The 15,206-nt window shown below is 37.6% G+C and overlaps 1 protein-coding gene across 2 annotated transcripts in view; it reads left to right on the forward strand.

Moving 5' to 3' along the window:
- The first annotated feature begins 685 nt into the window (after positions 1 to 685).
- phf19 (PHD finger protein 19) overlaps positions 686 to 15,206 on the forward strand; it is a 37,351-nt gene continuing 22,830 nt past the window's right edge. Inside the window, exons 1-10 of one of the 2 annotated variants that reach the window (XM_055167780.2) lie at positions 686 to 1,008; positions 2,270 to 2,472; positions 3,254 to 3,335; positions 3,451 to 3,546; positions 6,114 to 6,208; positions 8,232 to 8,380; positions 8,663 to 8,758; positions 11,900 to 11,968; positions 13,535 to 13,655; positions 13,974 to 14,041. In XM_055167780.2, the coding sequence (XP_055023755.1) occupies positions 2,293 to 2,472; positions 3,254 to 3,335; positions 3,451 to 3,546; positions 6,114 to 6,208; positions 8,232 to 8,380; positions 8,663 to 8,758; positions 11,900 to 11,968; positions 13,535 to 13,655; positions 13,974 to 14,041 (956 nt within the window). In that variant the 5' untranslated portion in view covers positions 686 to 1,008; positions 2,270 to 2,292. The remainder of the gene's footprint in view (positions 1,009 to 2,269; positions 2,473 to 3,253; positions 3,336 to 3,450; positions 3,547 to 6,113; positions 6,209 to 8,231; positions 8,381 to 8,662; positions 8,759 to 11,899; positions 11,969 to 13,534; positions 13,656 to 13,973; positions 14,042 to 15,206) is intronic. The other variant, XM_055167779.2, reaches the window with a different exon arrangement.

Here is a 15,206-nt window from a genome sequence, read left to right on the forward strand (position 1 = left end):
ATTGGGGTAAAAAGCATAATCCCCAGTCTCACAGACAAGGCTTAAGGCTAGTCCTAGACTAAAACACGTTTGAGCTGTCTCAATTGAAAATAACTTGCACTAACAAACCTTAAAATAAGCCAGTGCCATTGATTTGTTTAAAAATACACACCAGTAACATCTAGTTCTACGCCATTTGTATAAAAAGTTGCTTAAACAACGTAATTTACCTAAGGCTTAGTCCTGGCTTTAGCTAAGCTTTGTCTGTGAAACCATTTGTCTGTCTCTGTCTGTCTGTCTACAAAATAGAGTGGAAGTAAATGATATGAGTAAAATAAATAAAAAACTAATATACAGATTTTTTACCAACATTACATTTGGACATCAGGGTAAAAAATACATGATATGGCCCCTTAAAGACAGCACTAAAGTTATGTATTTATTATAAAATAATATAATAAAATAATTATAGCAATATATTCTTATTACTTATATTTGTTTCTTTAAAACGAACTAAACAACCACTTGTTAATAAAATATCAAAATGCCTTATATTAGCATATATCTATATGTCCGCATACGCATTCATAACTCATAATATGTTTTATTTCTGACTTACACTTCTCTCTCTAATAAAGCATGCAAAGGCTTTATTTTGTAATAGGACACTGTCTGGGGCTTCTGTCCGCCCCTCCCGCCCGAGTGCTGCTGCTGTACTTCCTGTACGTGGATGATGATGATGATGATGAACGCGTTATGTTAATTACATAAGCAAAACGTAAATGATTCGCGGGAAAAGGTGAAAAAATGGCGCCGCGCACTGACTGCGTTTCTTCGCCGCTTCTCTTCTAAAAACCCCAGAAACTTCTGTTAACACCGCGAATGGGATATCGGGCTTTTGGAGGAGGGACATCAGCACTTTTGGCGCATTTTATCCGCGGGACCAGAGAGAAATCAAAGCGGTAATCACCTCGCGAGATGTTTTTGAATGTAACTGTAACCTGATTCAAATCTGCACTATCATAGCGCGTAAGTTAACAGTCAGTCGCGTGCATTGAACGATCTTTTTCATGCGTATTACACAGAAACAGCGTTATTGTTTCTTTATATAAGTGTGGGTTGTGTCCGATTACAGTGTCACATGGAGAAGTTTTGGTAAGGCGCAACTTTTCCAGCATGCAGTGATGATGTTGCACGTCTCCTGACGGGGAGTGATCCGTGCAAAGATTAACTTAATCGTCGGCTTTTATTTACAAAACCAAATCAATGCTTTCAAAGTGTGTAGGGCGGTTAAAACATACTTTAAAGTTTACAAGCACGCGTGCATGCTTTTAATATTCAACATAAACTGTGTGCCTGCATCATTTTTTAATGCACGGGTATCAGCCATTTGGTTTCGATTCATCTGAATAACAGTTACATGTAAAACTAGCAGAAACATGGCAGCAGAAGAAAAAAGTGGTCGAGATCAGTTTTAGTTCACATCCTGGTTATGAGTCAACGGTCTTGAGTTTCTGTCCCTTTTTAACTCATCAGATTTAATACTGACTGAGTCAAGCAACAGTCCCTTATGTGCACTGCTGTGGTTGTGGGTGGGTGCTGCAGGAATTTTGTGGGCTTGTCATAACCATCAGACCTACCTGTGAGTATGGTCCTATTTTTAAAGCCTCACCAGTAGTGGAATATATCATGAGACATCTGCACATTTTCCCTTAGATTAATTTCCTCAAATTTTTCTGAATGCAGTGATTTTACAGCTTAAATGATGCTAGATGAACCGTGCATTTAGATTAAAGCTGGTCTGTGCATCCACTTTTAAAAGCGTTTATAAAACCCTTAAGAATTTGTTGCATTCATGGTAAATATATAACCGATGATCGTAATATAAAGGATTTGCCTCATTTAAAACCGCGGGCTATTAAAGTTCCCCAAGGCTCTGCCCTTTTTCATCTGTCTAAATATCTTTTGGGTGAGTAGATGTTTTAAAAACAACCAGCATGCAAATAGATAACCTTTTGATGGCTGGATTACGATAGTCATGTGGTGGCAAATAATTCATGCTATGACATTTTCTCAGAAATGCCCCTTAGTATGTCAGTCATGACCCGTGGCACAGGCTTGTTTAAGAGTTTATATATATATACATATATCACTAAGGCACTGATCAGTCACTAGTTTTTATTGTCTGCACGATAACACCCATGTCTCTTGTGATCTGGGCGTTAATGGGTTAAGCAAACATTTTAAACATTGTGATTTTCTGATTTTGCATGTATCTGCTGGTATACAGGTGTAGGTGCATTTCCAGTAAGCATGTTAGAAGCGGCGTGCCGGGACGGCTATTTGACAGTGGGATCGGAAGCGCTGGAATCGAAGCGCCTGCTTCCCAGAAGAGAAAAACCCTTCATGGACCATGAGTCCAACTTGACCGTGGGTCAATATGTGCTGTGCCGCTGGTCTGATGGCCTTTATTACCTGGGCAAGATTCAAAGAGTGAGTAGAAATCAACAAAAAAATAAGGTCCAAGGGCCACGGCTGGGTCGGGTGTGACTTTCTCAGTTTGCATGTTCTCCCTGTGTCAGAGTGGGTTTAGCACGGGTACTCCATTTTTCCCCATGCAGGTCAATTGGAGATGCCAAATTTTCCTTTAACCCCCAATTTTTGTGGGGATTACCTTGTGTGTAGATAAATTGATTCTCCCCATGAATAAAGCCATAGATCTGGAATGGTGTTACTGTTAAAGGAAAACACCACCGTTTTTCAATATTTTACTATGTTCTTACCTCAACTTAATGAATTAATACATGCCTATCTTTATTCAATGCGTGCACTTTAAATCTTTGTACAGCGTTTTTTGAATGTGTTAGCATTTAGCCTAGCCCCATTAATTCCTATGGCTCCAAACAAAAGTTTTATTTTGTGCCACCATACTTACTCGTGTAACTTCTCATGTAACAGTCTTTAAATAGGGAAAACATGGAAGTGTTTGGTGGCTTCTAAATTCATCTCTGTTTGGATCCTAAGGAATGAATGGGGCTAAGCTAAATGTTAACACATTTATGAGGCACTGTACAAAGATTAAAAGTGCACACATTAAAAAATAGGTATGTATTCATTTGTCTAAGTTGTGGTAAGAACATAGTAAAATATTGAAAAACAGTGGTGTTTACCTTTAACAAAATAAACAAAGATACCAAAAATTAATGGTGTTGCAAAAACAATATCATGACCTGCCATTATTCTCTCCTTATCATGCATAATTCATTCCCTATAGATGAGCACCTCAAAGCAGAGCTGCTTTGTGACATTTGAAGACAACTCCAAGTTCTGGGTGCTTTGGAAAGATATACAACATGGTATGCATCATTATACAAGTCAATGTGTTTCATGGGATGCCAGCGTGAAAACGTGATGATGTTTTTGCATTATATTATGATAACTAAAGCTTTACACTTTCCCTCTTATGCTCAGCTGGGGTCCCTGGGGAAGACCCCAAATGTTCGGTGTGCTCTGACATTTCTCTGGTTCCCAGTAATGAAATTCTTATCTGTGGAAAATGTGGAATAGGTGAGTCTTTTTTCTGAGGCCGTCTGACCCGATGCTGCCGGTATCCAGCTCATTACTTAAGACAGAATATTTTCCAGTAAAACAGATTGATTTAGGAAGTATTAATTTTGACTTAAAACGTAAACTAATCTTAACAGATACAGCCTTATTGTAAAGTGTCCTGCCATGACTCATGCAATGCACTGACTGGAAACTCTTAAAGGATCACTTCACTTTCATAGGAAATTTCCTGATAATTTACTCACCCCCATGTCATCCAAGATGTTTGTCTTTCTTTCTTCAGTCGAAAAGAAATTGCGATTTTTAAGAGAAATATTCCAGGATTTTTCTCCTTGTAGTGGAAACCTCAACAGTTTGAAGGTCCAAATTGCAGTTTCAATGCAGGCTCTAAACAATCCCAACTGAGGCATAAGGGCAAATGTCATTTTCGCCAAAAAGGTGTACTTTTTAACTATTTCCCCAATTAGGAGAAAACACTTCCCTGCCAATGACGATTCCCTGACGAGTTTTTATGGTAATTCCGCTATTATCCACTTGGTGGGGTTTTTCCCAATTTAATAAAAAAACTGAAGCATCAACTAATTCAACAACATAGGAAACTTGTGTATGCTCAAAATTTGGTATTTTTTAAGAAACCTACACATAATTAAGAGGTTTTAAAAGGAGAACGAAGATAGGATGAAACAGCATTTTTTTCCCGTTTTGTTTGTTTGCTTGAAACTAGACGGTCTGTTCTTTCATTTGATATATTTGTATGTTTATATATTTATAAAAGAAAAATTTCCTGAAAGGCATTTTGTGAAACTTTTGTAAAAAAATCACCAAAAAATGCTGGCGACAACTTTTTTTTAAAGGGGACATTTAATGAAAATCTGACTTTTTCCATGTTTAAGTGCTATAATTGGGTAACCCAGTGCTGGTATCATCCTAAAAAATGTAAAAAAAGATCAACCCAGTAACTTTTGGTAAACCATTCTCTGCAAGCATGTGAAAAAATAGCTCATTAAAATTTGGCTCCCCTTGTGATGCCCCTTGATCTGCACTATCCAACCACGGCACTGCCATTTAGTGCAGAGATCAGCTCATTTGCATTTGAAAGGACACACCCAAAAACGGCACATTTTTATTCACACCTACAAAGTGGCAAATTTAACATGTTATAATAAATTATCGGTATGATATTTTGAGCTAGAACTTCACATACATACTCTGGGGACACCAAAGATTCATTTGACATCTTAAAAAAAGTCTTATGAAATGTCTCCTTTAAAAAGGCTTGAGGGAAATGTGTTAACTACAACTTATTGTCTTAGATCAGTATCGGACGATAACGGCATTAAATGACTCTATCGGTACTTGCTAAATTTGCCGATCTCATGAACCGATCTTTCGGTTTACTTTTGTCATCATATGGCTCCTAAATGTGGCTGCAATTAGAAACCATTTTTACGTAGTGTGAGTATTTTTATAACCTGTTGCTCATGTGCGACGTGCAGATTTGGATTTCATCTCTTTGTCTGTATAGAGATATGTGTATTTTTTTTGGGGACGTGCTCCGGTCAACAGTGCGACGTGCCTTCACATCTCCGTCAAACAGCATATACAACACATATCTATTCCGGACAATTGCATCCTCATGCTGAAAGTTTATTATTTGCATGCGTTTTAAAGATTTGACAGTTTAAACTTTCATTTTCCTCACAACTGTTCGTGTCAGCGTACATCTGACGCGTGCACACCGCAGCCTGTCATCAGTGCACGTGAACAGAGCGATCTCTCGCACGTCTTAAAGCTGCGGTATCCTAATTCATCTCTCAATAAAATCACTCTCTGCTATTTACTGAAGAACTATTCATACAGTAAAGACTGTGAAGTGTTTTATTTTTATTATTTTTAACAAACATAAGCCTTTTATAAAGAGATACTCTCTTTGTAGAAAAAATATTTGTTGTGCTTATTTATTTGATTCTCTATTAAAACAATAATATACCTAATTACTGCAAGTAATATAACAAAGGCAACATTTGTGGTATTACATTATCTAAAAAAAAATTAACAGTTACATCAAAGAGCTTGCATATCAGCTTGAAGAATCGGTATTGGCATTGGTATTGGCCGATCACGAATACAACAAATTGGTAATCGTTATCGGCTGCAAAAATCCTGATCAGAGCATCCGTACTTCAAACTGTTGGGTGCAATTGAAGTCCATTATATGGAGAAAACTCCTGGAATGTTTTCCACAAAATATTTATTTTTGACTGAAAAAAAGACTAACATCTTGGATGACATGGGGATGAGTAAATAAGAAAGTGGAGTAATAAGCAACAGTGCACCCAAAAATAAGTAATATAATAACCGTCTCTTTAATAATTCATTGCGCTTTGAGTAAGACTGCACTACAGTAATGACTCATTGGGGACACACAGAAGTTTCTTTCTGAAGTCTGAAGGATTAGTGTAGACGGCAGCTCTGCTGTTCATATTTACACATCTGATTGGGTCTTAGTCGATCTGTTGTTGCGCTAATATTTGTCTTCTTTCCAAACGCTTGGCTTGCATCTTCAGGCTATCATCAGCTCTGTCACTTGCCCCCGGTGGAGAGCTCAGCGGATTTGTCCCCGTGGTTCTGCAGGAAGTGCATTTTTGCCTTAGCTGTGAGGGTAAGTCTGTCCGGTCGGGACCTTTGAAATCTATATGTGCCTTTTCTCTATCACTGTGTTTTATAATCCTGACAGGGCACATGGACACGTCAACATTGCAGAGATACACATAGAGCGTTTTTGCTTAGCTATATACTATCAGTCTAAAAAGTGAATACGAAGCAATCTGGAATCTTGAAGTGCTTGAAATGTGTTGTTGATAAAAATAAAATTTGACATCATAATAGGTAAAAGAAACCATATAGTAAAGGTAATGTAACCAACAGGTTTTTAGTCATTGATAAGTGTCCAAAGATGCACCTCATGGCATCGGTTGAGGGGATGCCCAAAGTGTGCAGAGCTGTAATCTGGGCAAATATTATATGATTTTATTATATACCCCCTGGTTTTTACAGACAAGGATTAAGCCTAGACTAAGACACATGTTTGAGCTGTCTCAACTGAATATGCCAGTGCCGTTGATTCATCTCAAGATACACACCAGTATATATCTTTTCCTAAGGCATGTTTATAAAGGATACTTAAAAATCTTAAAGGGACACTCTTTTCCTTTTTTATTTGAAAATATGCTCATTTTCCAGCTCCTCTAGAGTTAAACATTTGAATGTTACCGTTTTGGAATCCTGATCTCCGGGTCTGGCGCTAGCACTTTTAGCATAGCTTAGCATAATCCATTGAATCTGATTAGACCATTAGCAGTGAGCTAAAAAATAACCAAACAGTTTCGATATTTAAAACTTGACTCTTCTGTAGTTACATCGTGTACTAAGACTGACGGAAAATTAAAAGTAAAAATTTCCTAGGCAGATATGGTTAGGACTATACTCTCATTCTGGCGTAATAATCAAGGATTTTGGTGCCGTAACATGGCGGCTGGAGGCACAATGATATTATGTAGTGCCTGAAAATAGTCCCCTTGGTAACTTTCAATGGCAGGGGACTATTTTCGGGCAGTGCGTAATATCAGTCTTCGTACACGATGTAACCACAGAAGAGTCAAGTTATAAATAGGAAAAATATTTAAACGCTTTGGTTATTTTTGAACGTGATGCGAATGGTCTAATCAGATTCAATGGATTATGCTAAGCTATGCTAATGCTGAGTTTACACCAACCGCGTTTCAGGCGTCAAAATCGCGTCTACCGCGCCTAGTTTGCCGCTTGAACACTTATCGAGAGCATTACCGGTTTGTATTTGGTAACCTTACTATAGGGGAAAATAAACAGCGCGGGTTGATAAACATCACTTGACTCAAAAGTGAAGTGTGTATTACAACTTACCAGGTTGCCCAATGTCCTCACTGACACTTTTCCAAGCGAGGTCGTTTTTATTCCTGTCTCTATAGAAATAAGAACTTGTGTCGTATAGCTCCGGGTGACTGCTTACGGACAATATCAAGCGTTGGTTGAATGGGTGACTCCGGGCGGGGCTGCCACCACAGCAGCAAGCAGGCTCCTGATTGGTTAACGCGGCGCGAAATTCCGCCAAAGTTCCAATTTTTCAACTCGGGCGTCAGCAGCAAATTCGCGCGAACAGCAAAATGTACAAAAGCACCATTCGCGAGTATCGCGCACAACGCTCGATTCGTGCCTTTCGCGTGAGCTTCACACGCGAATGAGGCGGAAACACGTCTTCCGCATCGCGCCGAACGCCTCTTCCGTGCCGCGGGACCTCCGTGCCCCGTCTTAACATTGACTTAACATTGAAATCACTCGCGCTTCACGCCTCTACCGCGGTTTGTGTAAATGCAGCATAAAAGTGGTACCGCCAGACCCGGAGTTCGGCTTAATGGATTCCAAAACCGTAAAAAATCAAACATCTTACTCTAGGAGAGCTGGAAAAAAAGTGAAGTGTCCCTTTAATTTAACTAAGGCCTAGTGCTGGTTTTTGCTAAGCCTTGTCTGTGAAACCAGGTCAATAAACGTTTTCTTACACCTTTTCATGACACATTTTTTCACAGTTAGTGTATAAATGTGTCTTCTGCTTCACCATGTTCTCGAATGCGTGTTTGTCTTGCTGACAGAAAGGGGGCGCTCTGAAGAAAGGGCCAGTTGCTAAAGCACTGCAAGCCATGAAGCAGGTATTGGAGTATAATCCAGATGAGTTGGACTGGGACACTTTGCATCGTACAAACCATCAGCAGTGCTACTGTTACTGCGGTGGACCTGGAGAGTGAGTAGGCTCCTTTATACGGCAAACAGCCGAGCCCCCCACAAAAATGCCTATTACAACAAATATTTTGGTTTAAAAATTCAACAGCTATAATTTAATTCCTAACTACCACAAATCATTTTTGCAATTCCTTCATTTGATCTCATATGTCAGGCCGCTTGATAATCGTACATTTTTTGCGGCTGGTTTATGCTCATTCTGTTTGTAGTTTTGGTCTTTTTAGTCTTTGTGTTTTCTGTCTGAAAATGGCTCTTTTTTATTCTTTTGTGATTTTCTCATTAGGTGGTACCTAAAAATGCTGCAGTGCTTTCGGTGTGAGCAGTGGTTTCATGAGGCGTGTACACAGTGTCTTCAGGAGTCCATGATGTTTGGAGATAGGTATGCGGCAAATTATCATGACCACCTTAAAATAAACAAATATCTTTTGCATTAATGTACCTCCATTCTCTCATCCTATATTTCCTCATTTTTGATTCTTGGCATAATAAAAAAAAATTTAATGAAAATTTGATAACACTTTACAATAAGGTTGTTTAATATTAACAAGATCCGTCATTGGCATTGATATGGTCCCGCCTCCCAGTAAAAAGAGCCAATCTGCAACCATGAATCCTTTGGGTGAGGGACTGCATGCGCCGAATCATCAGGTCTTGTCCTAACAAAACCTGGAGGTGTTGCAAATATGGTGGCTGAGTGACGTGACTTCTTTAAAACGACTTTAGTTGTATTTGTTAACAATTAGTTAATGCATTAGCTTACATGGACTAACAATGAACAATTCTTCTATAGCATTTATTAAACTTAGTTCATGTTGAAAAACTATATTCTTCATGTTAATTAATGCATTTACTAATACAGCCTTACTGTAAAGTGTTACCTTGACCATTTTTTTTTTCAGTTTATAAAAAATCATAACTCTTTTACATGTATGTTATAAATATATTCATGTGGTAAGTATTAGGGATAGGCACGAGTAATCGATTGCTCGAGTACTCAAAAGTGGCATCGATGATCGATCACGAAAACGATGATCGTGTGGGTTTATTTATTTTTTTGTGGTTATGGTGGCATTTGGATATCTGGTTAGCATTACAGCGCCTGTGGTAGTAAAGACTGGGTGCATGTTTGACGTTGACGTAAGCTGCGCAGATCGGCCTCAGTACCATGCATGATTCAAAAGCAAAGATAAGTCCACTTCCCATGCGCACTCATGCCGTGGCAACCCAATCGACGCAACGCTGTGAACACACCTCACATCACTGAGGCACTATGGTTTAAAAGGATGCAGTAATTTTCGGATTTACTTCACTAGGACAAAAATATAGTCAGTCAAGTGCAAAATGTACAGCAGCGTCACAAGTTCCCTCATATTATTTGATATTTACACATTCAATGTCAAGAGTGACCAGAGAGCCATATGAACATAACGTCTTCTTGACTGAGAACAGATGAGAGGATGACACGACACAACTAATCCCTAAAATGATAGCAAAGAAGCTGCATAATGTTATGAAGCTTGTGCTTTGACTGGACGTGTTTTAAAGCGCACTGCTATGGTGCACATACACAACGGGAGTTAAACTTTCTCTTCTGTATATAAGTTAGTTTAAGTTTTATATAAGGCTTAATATTATGTAGAGTGCGTTATATAGAAAGCGCATCGGTTTGTTTTTTAACCCTTTAGTTTCATTCATCATGCAGCTTTTTCTGTTAGAGGTTTTTGTTAAAAAACATTTATTAAAAATCTAACATGTGTTCATTGTTCTGTACCAAGGAGGATTAGGGCCAAGCTAAAATAAAAAATAAAAACATCTTGAGATTAAAGTAATTATAATGCGAAAATAAAGTAATTAAAATGCGAAAATAAAGTCATTAAAATGTGAAAATAAAGTAATTAAAATGCGAAAATAAAGTCATTATTTAACGCGAATAAAGTCATTATTTAACGCAAAAAAAGTCGTTATATTTTTCGAGGAATAAAGTCGTTATATTTTTCGAGGAATAAGTTGTTATATTTTTCAAGGAATAAAGTCATTATATTTTTCGAGGAATAAGTTGTTATATTTTTCAAGGAATAAAGTCGTTATATTTTTCGAGGAATAAAGTCGTTATATTTTTTGAGGAATAAAGTCGTTATATTTTTTGAGAATAAAGTCGTTATATTTGACGCGATTAAAGTCGTTATATTTGACGCGATTAAAGTCGTTATATTTGACGCGATTAAAGTCGTTATATTTGACGCGATTAAAGTCGTTATATTTGACGCGATTAAAGTCGTTATATTTGACGCGAATAAAGTCGTTATATTTGACGCGATTAAAGTCGTTATATTTGACGCGATTAAAGTCGTTATATTTGACGCGATTAAAGTCGTTATATTTGACGCGAATAAAGTCGTTATATTTGACGCGATTAAAGTCGTTATATTTGACGCGATTAAAGTCGTTATATTTGACGCGATTAAAGTCGTTATATTTGACGCGAATAAAGTCGTTATATTTGACGCGAATAAAGTCGTTATTTGACGCGAATAAAGTCGCTATTTGACGCGAATAAAGTCGCTATTTGACGCGAATAAAGTCGCTATTTGACGCGAATAAAGTCGCTATTTGACGCGAATAAAGTCGCTATTTGACGCGAATAAAGTCGCTATTTGACGCGAATAAAGTCGCTATTTGACGCGAATAAAGTCGCTATTTGACGCGAATAAAGTCGCTATTTGACGCGAATAAAGTCGTTATTTGACGGGAATAAAGTCGTTATTTGACGCGAATAAAGTCGTAATATTTTTATTATAATGTAATATTTGTTACATTAAAGTGTTTGGAATGATGTGAAGAAGCAGATCTGCAAAGCATACCCGTCTAATTAATAAAACAATATAAGGGAGATATGCCCAGAAAGGCAATTTAAGGAATCTCCCTCATATTAAAGGCAATATGGGGGGAGATCATTTGAATGTTAAATAATGACTTTATTTTCGCATTTTAATGACTTTAATCTCGAGATGGTTTTTTATTTTAGCTTGGCCCTAATCCTCCTTGATAGTTCTGTCATAGTTTCTTCAAAATTAAGTTTTTTTTTATTAAAAATATTTTATTGTCACCATGGCGCGTACGCCCCGCCCGTTTGAATGCCCCGTCCCCAGTTAATCTAGTACTCGTTTTTCAGACCTATGGATTAATCGAAATGAAAAAATGACATGCATGCACATCTCTAGTAAGTATTGACTATACAATATATAAATATAATTACAGTATAATCTAACGCTACCTCTTGCACTATATTGTATTTCAGAAAGATTAATGATGACGTTACATTAATGTGAAATTTTATTTACAACATCCAGGCATTGATATTTAGTGTAACTAATACAGTCGGGCACAAGGAAGGTGACATTAGGAGAGTTTTAAAACATAATTAAAATCATAATGATGGTGTTGAATAAGATTTTTCTGTGGACACTTTGTGAAGCTTTAAGGTCTCATTTTAATCACTTCTCTATTTTCTGCCTCTCAGGTTTTACTTGTTCATTTGTGCCGTGTGCAATAAAGGAGTGGAATGCATCAAGCGACTGGCTCTCAGATGGTAAATGGCAGCTCTTCTCTTCCTCTCGTGAATGATTGCTCCCGTATCCGTGTCAACATTATGTACTCAAAGTGTCGGCCGTGATTGATGCGGGCCGATCCCAGCTTTTTCTCCAGCACCGAGATATTTCAGTAAAGGATATTTCTTTTTAGTTGTCTGGTCATTGGTCGACGCTTGCCGTTTGTCCCAAAATGAAATAGCCGGTTAAACCAAAGAGTTTGTGTAGAGAGGATTTGGGGGATTGCTGTATATTTAGACGTGAAGCCGGTCTTGGTTTAGATTTAAGCTTTATCCTTCTCATAAAGTCTGCAGGGTTAAAATGAATCTCGCTTTGCGAACTGAATGGCTGTATTTTACATTTAACATGTTACTTTTAATGCCTGTGCTCTTTGATCTAAAAGCATTTCTGCTTTATGTCTAAAACATCTTTAGATTCGTCTCAGAGCCTTTGGTACTGTTTTGGGTAACATTTTTTAAAGTCTGCTTCTGAATGAAGTCGTTATTTAAAGCAACACTATGTAGTTTCCATGTAAAAATGACTTACAGCTCCCCCATGTGGTTGAAAAGCGCAACAGTGCCTGGTATCAAACACTCTTCTGCAGGCAGGGGGAGGGGCGGGGCTGTGTGCTCCACCCTCCACCGCCACTTTCAGAGTGTGCTTGTAGCAGCTAGGAGGCTGCTCAGGTTGCAGCAACAGTACAATTTGTCCAGTTAAAAGTTGTTCTATCACTGAAATAATTTTAGAGACATTATTTAAAGGTAAAAAAAACTACATAGTGTTGCTTTAACGAGAATGAAGTCGTTATTTAACGAGAATGAAGTCGTTATTTAACGAGAATGAAGTCGTTATTTAACGAGAATGAAGTCGTTATTTAACGAGAATGAAGTCGTTATTTAACGAGAATGAAGTCGTTATTTAACGAGAATGAAGTCGTTATTTAACGAGAATGAAGTCGTTATTTAACGAGAATGAAGTCGTTATTTAACGAGAATGAAGTCGTTATTTAACGAGAATGAAGTCGTTATGTTTTTCGAGAATAAAGTCGTTATGTTTTTCGAGAATAAAGTCGTTATATTTTTCGAGAATAAAGTCGTTATATTTTTCGAGAATAAAGTCGTTATGTTTTTCGAGAATAAAGTCGTTATATTTTTCGAGAATAAAGTCGTTATATTTTTCGAGAATAAAGTCGTTATATTTTTTCCGAGAATAAAGTCGTTATATTTTTTCCGAGAATAAAGTCGTTATATTTTTTCCGAGAATAAAGTCGTTATATTTTTTCCGAGAATAAAGTCGTTATATTTTTTCCGAGAATAAAGTCGTTATATTTTTTCCGAGAATAAAGTCGTTATATTTTTTCCGAGAATAAAGTCGTTATATTTTTTCCGAGAATAAAGTCGTTATATTTTTCGAGAATAAATCGTTTTATTTTTCGAGAATAAAGTCGTTATATTTTTTGATCTAAAAGCATTTCTGCTTTATGTCTAAAACATCTTTAGATTCGTCTCAGAGCCTTTGGTACTGTTTTGGGTACCATTTTTTAAAGTCTGCTTCTGTTTGGTTGGCAGGGTGGATGTGGTCCATCTTGCTTTGTATAACCTGGGAGTCCAGAGTAAGAAGAAATACTTTGAACTGGAAGAGATTCTTGCTTTCATCGGCAACAACTGGGACCATTTCCAGCTAGGCAAGGTTATATATCCAAACCTTTCCATTATTCCAACACATTTAGGAAAAGATTTAAAAGTGAAGCGATGCCACAGAGGTGTTTTTTTTTTCATTTGTTCCTTTTTTTTGTCATTGTAACCCCTCATTTGTCGAAGTATCTAATCTGAGACGACAGCACTGCTAAATAGCTCACAGTTCACAGTATGTAAGGTTTAACTACAGCAAAGCCCATGGGCTTCATTTGTTCTCTAAGACACATGACAGCTTAAGGCGTCTCATAAGAAACTACTGCACAATCTGTTTCTTTATGTTTTACTCTCTTACCTGTTTCTACCTCTTCAGCTCTCGAATACCCCGCCGCCTAAACGGGCACAGTTCATTCTTGATGCCCTCAACAACTATAAAAGCAAGTAAGATAAATTTCTTCCCTCTTATTTTAACCTGAAGTAGTTGTGTAGTCTGATAATGAAAAATTGGATGTTCCAGGCAATATAACCAAGGGTTCATAATGTTTCTGTTGCTCAGTCGGTAAAGCATTGGGTTAAGCCTGAAGTATAGTTTGTTTTGGCACAGTGGCAGCCAGTGACTTATTTTTCGAGGGCACACGATGCGAAGCTCGTCACAACATGTGTTTACCCCGTCATGTGTGTGGCTCGTCTTGTCAAAATACGGGTTTTGCACGTCATGTAAACGTGTGTGCATCACGAGTCATGTCAAAATACGTGTCTGCTGCAGACACTTTGAAGGGGATTATAATAAAAGTGACACTCACGTTTGCCGGATACTCCCTTAATCTCATGTGTAATCAGAGTTTACTGTTAAGTGTCTAGTGAGTATTTTGTGAACGTGAGCGTTTATCATAAACCCTTTCGACGCTTGTGCAGCAGGCATATATTTTGAAATGAAGCATAATGCACATGGTACACATGATGCAGCAAACACATTAGGGCTGTAACGATTAATCATGCAAATGCGTGTTTGCTCATTGAATGAATTTTAATGAATTACGGTGAAATCCCGGCACATTTAAAAGCCAGAGGGCGCTCTCGTGCAGAAACTCTAATTGTGCCACAGAAGAAGTACGATTACAAACACTATTACAGGAAATGTCTATAAGAATATTTATATTGCTGTTCTTCAAATTGTTTCAGGTATTTTCATGATAATACAGAATATTTTGAATGATTTTGTTTTAAGAGTCTTGCTTATTTAAAACGACTCAGACTCATAATGGTTTTCATTCACAAATAATTTAGTATGTTTTTCGTATTTATACGCACACTTAAACTTCTCACGAAGACTTTCCGCCTAATTTACAACACGTGCGTACGCACATGAGTTTGTTTTTATACTTGTCTTACGTTCTACATGAGCGGGCGCGTGCACGAGGTTGGTGATTTGCCTAAAACATGGCCAAACCAGTTCCATATAAGGGTTTTCCGCAGCACAGCGCTGGTCCACAGAAAATTTGTCAGCGAAACGAAGGAACTCGAAAAGAAATCCATGATGATATTTATTATCGGTAAAGTTCCGTTTTGCTTAGCATTTTTTATTTGGGAGCTTTGCTGTCACTGG

The sequence above is a fragment of the Misgurnus anguillicaudatus genome, chromosome 5, assembly GCF_027580225.2.
Source record: "Misgurnus anguillicaudatus chromosome 5, ASM2758022v2, whole genome shotgun sequence".
In the NCBI taxonomy this organism is placed as follows: domain Eukaryota; kingdom Metazoa; phylum Chordata; class Actinopteri; order Cypriniformes; family Cobitidae; genus Misgurnus; species Misgurnus anguillicaudatus.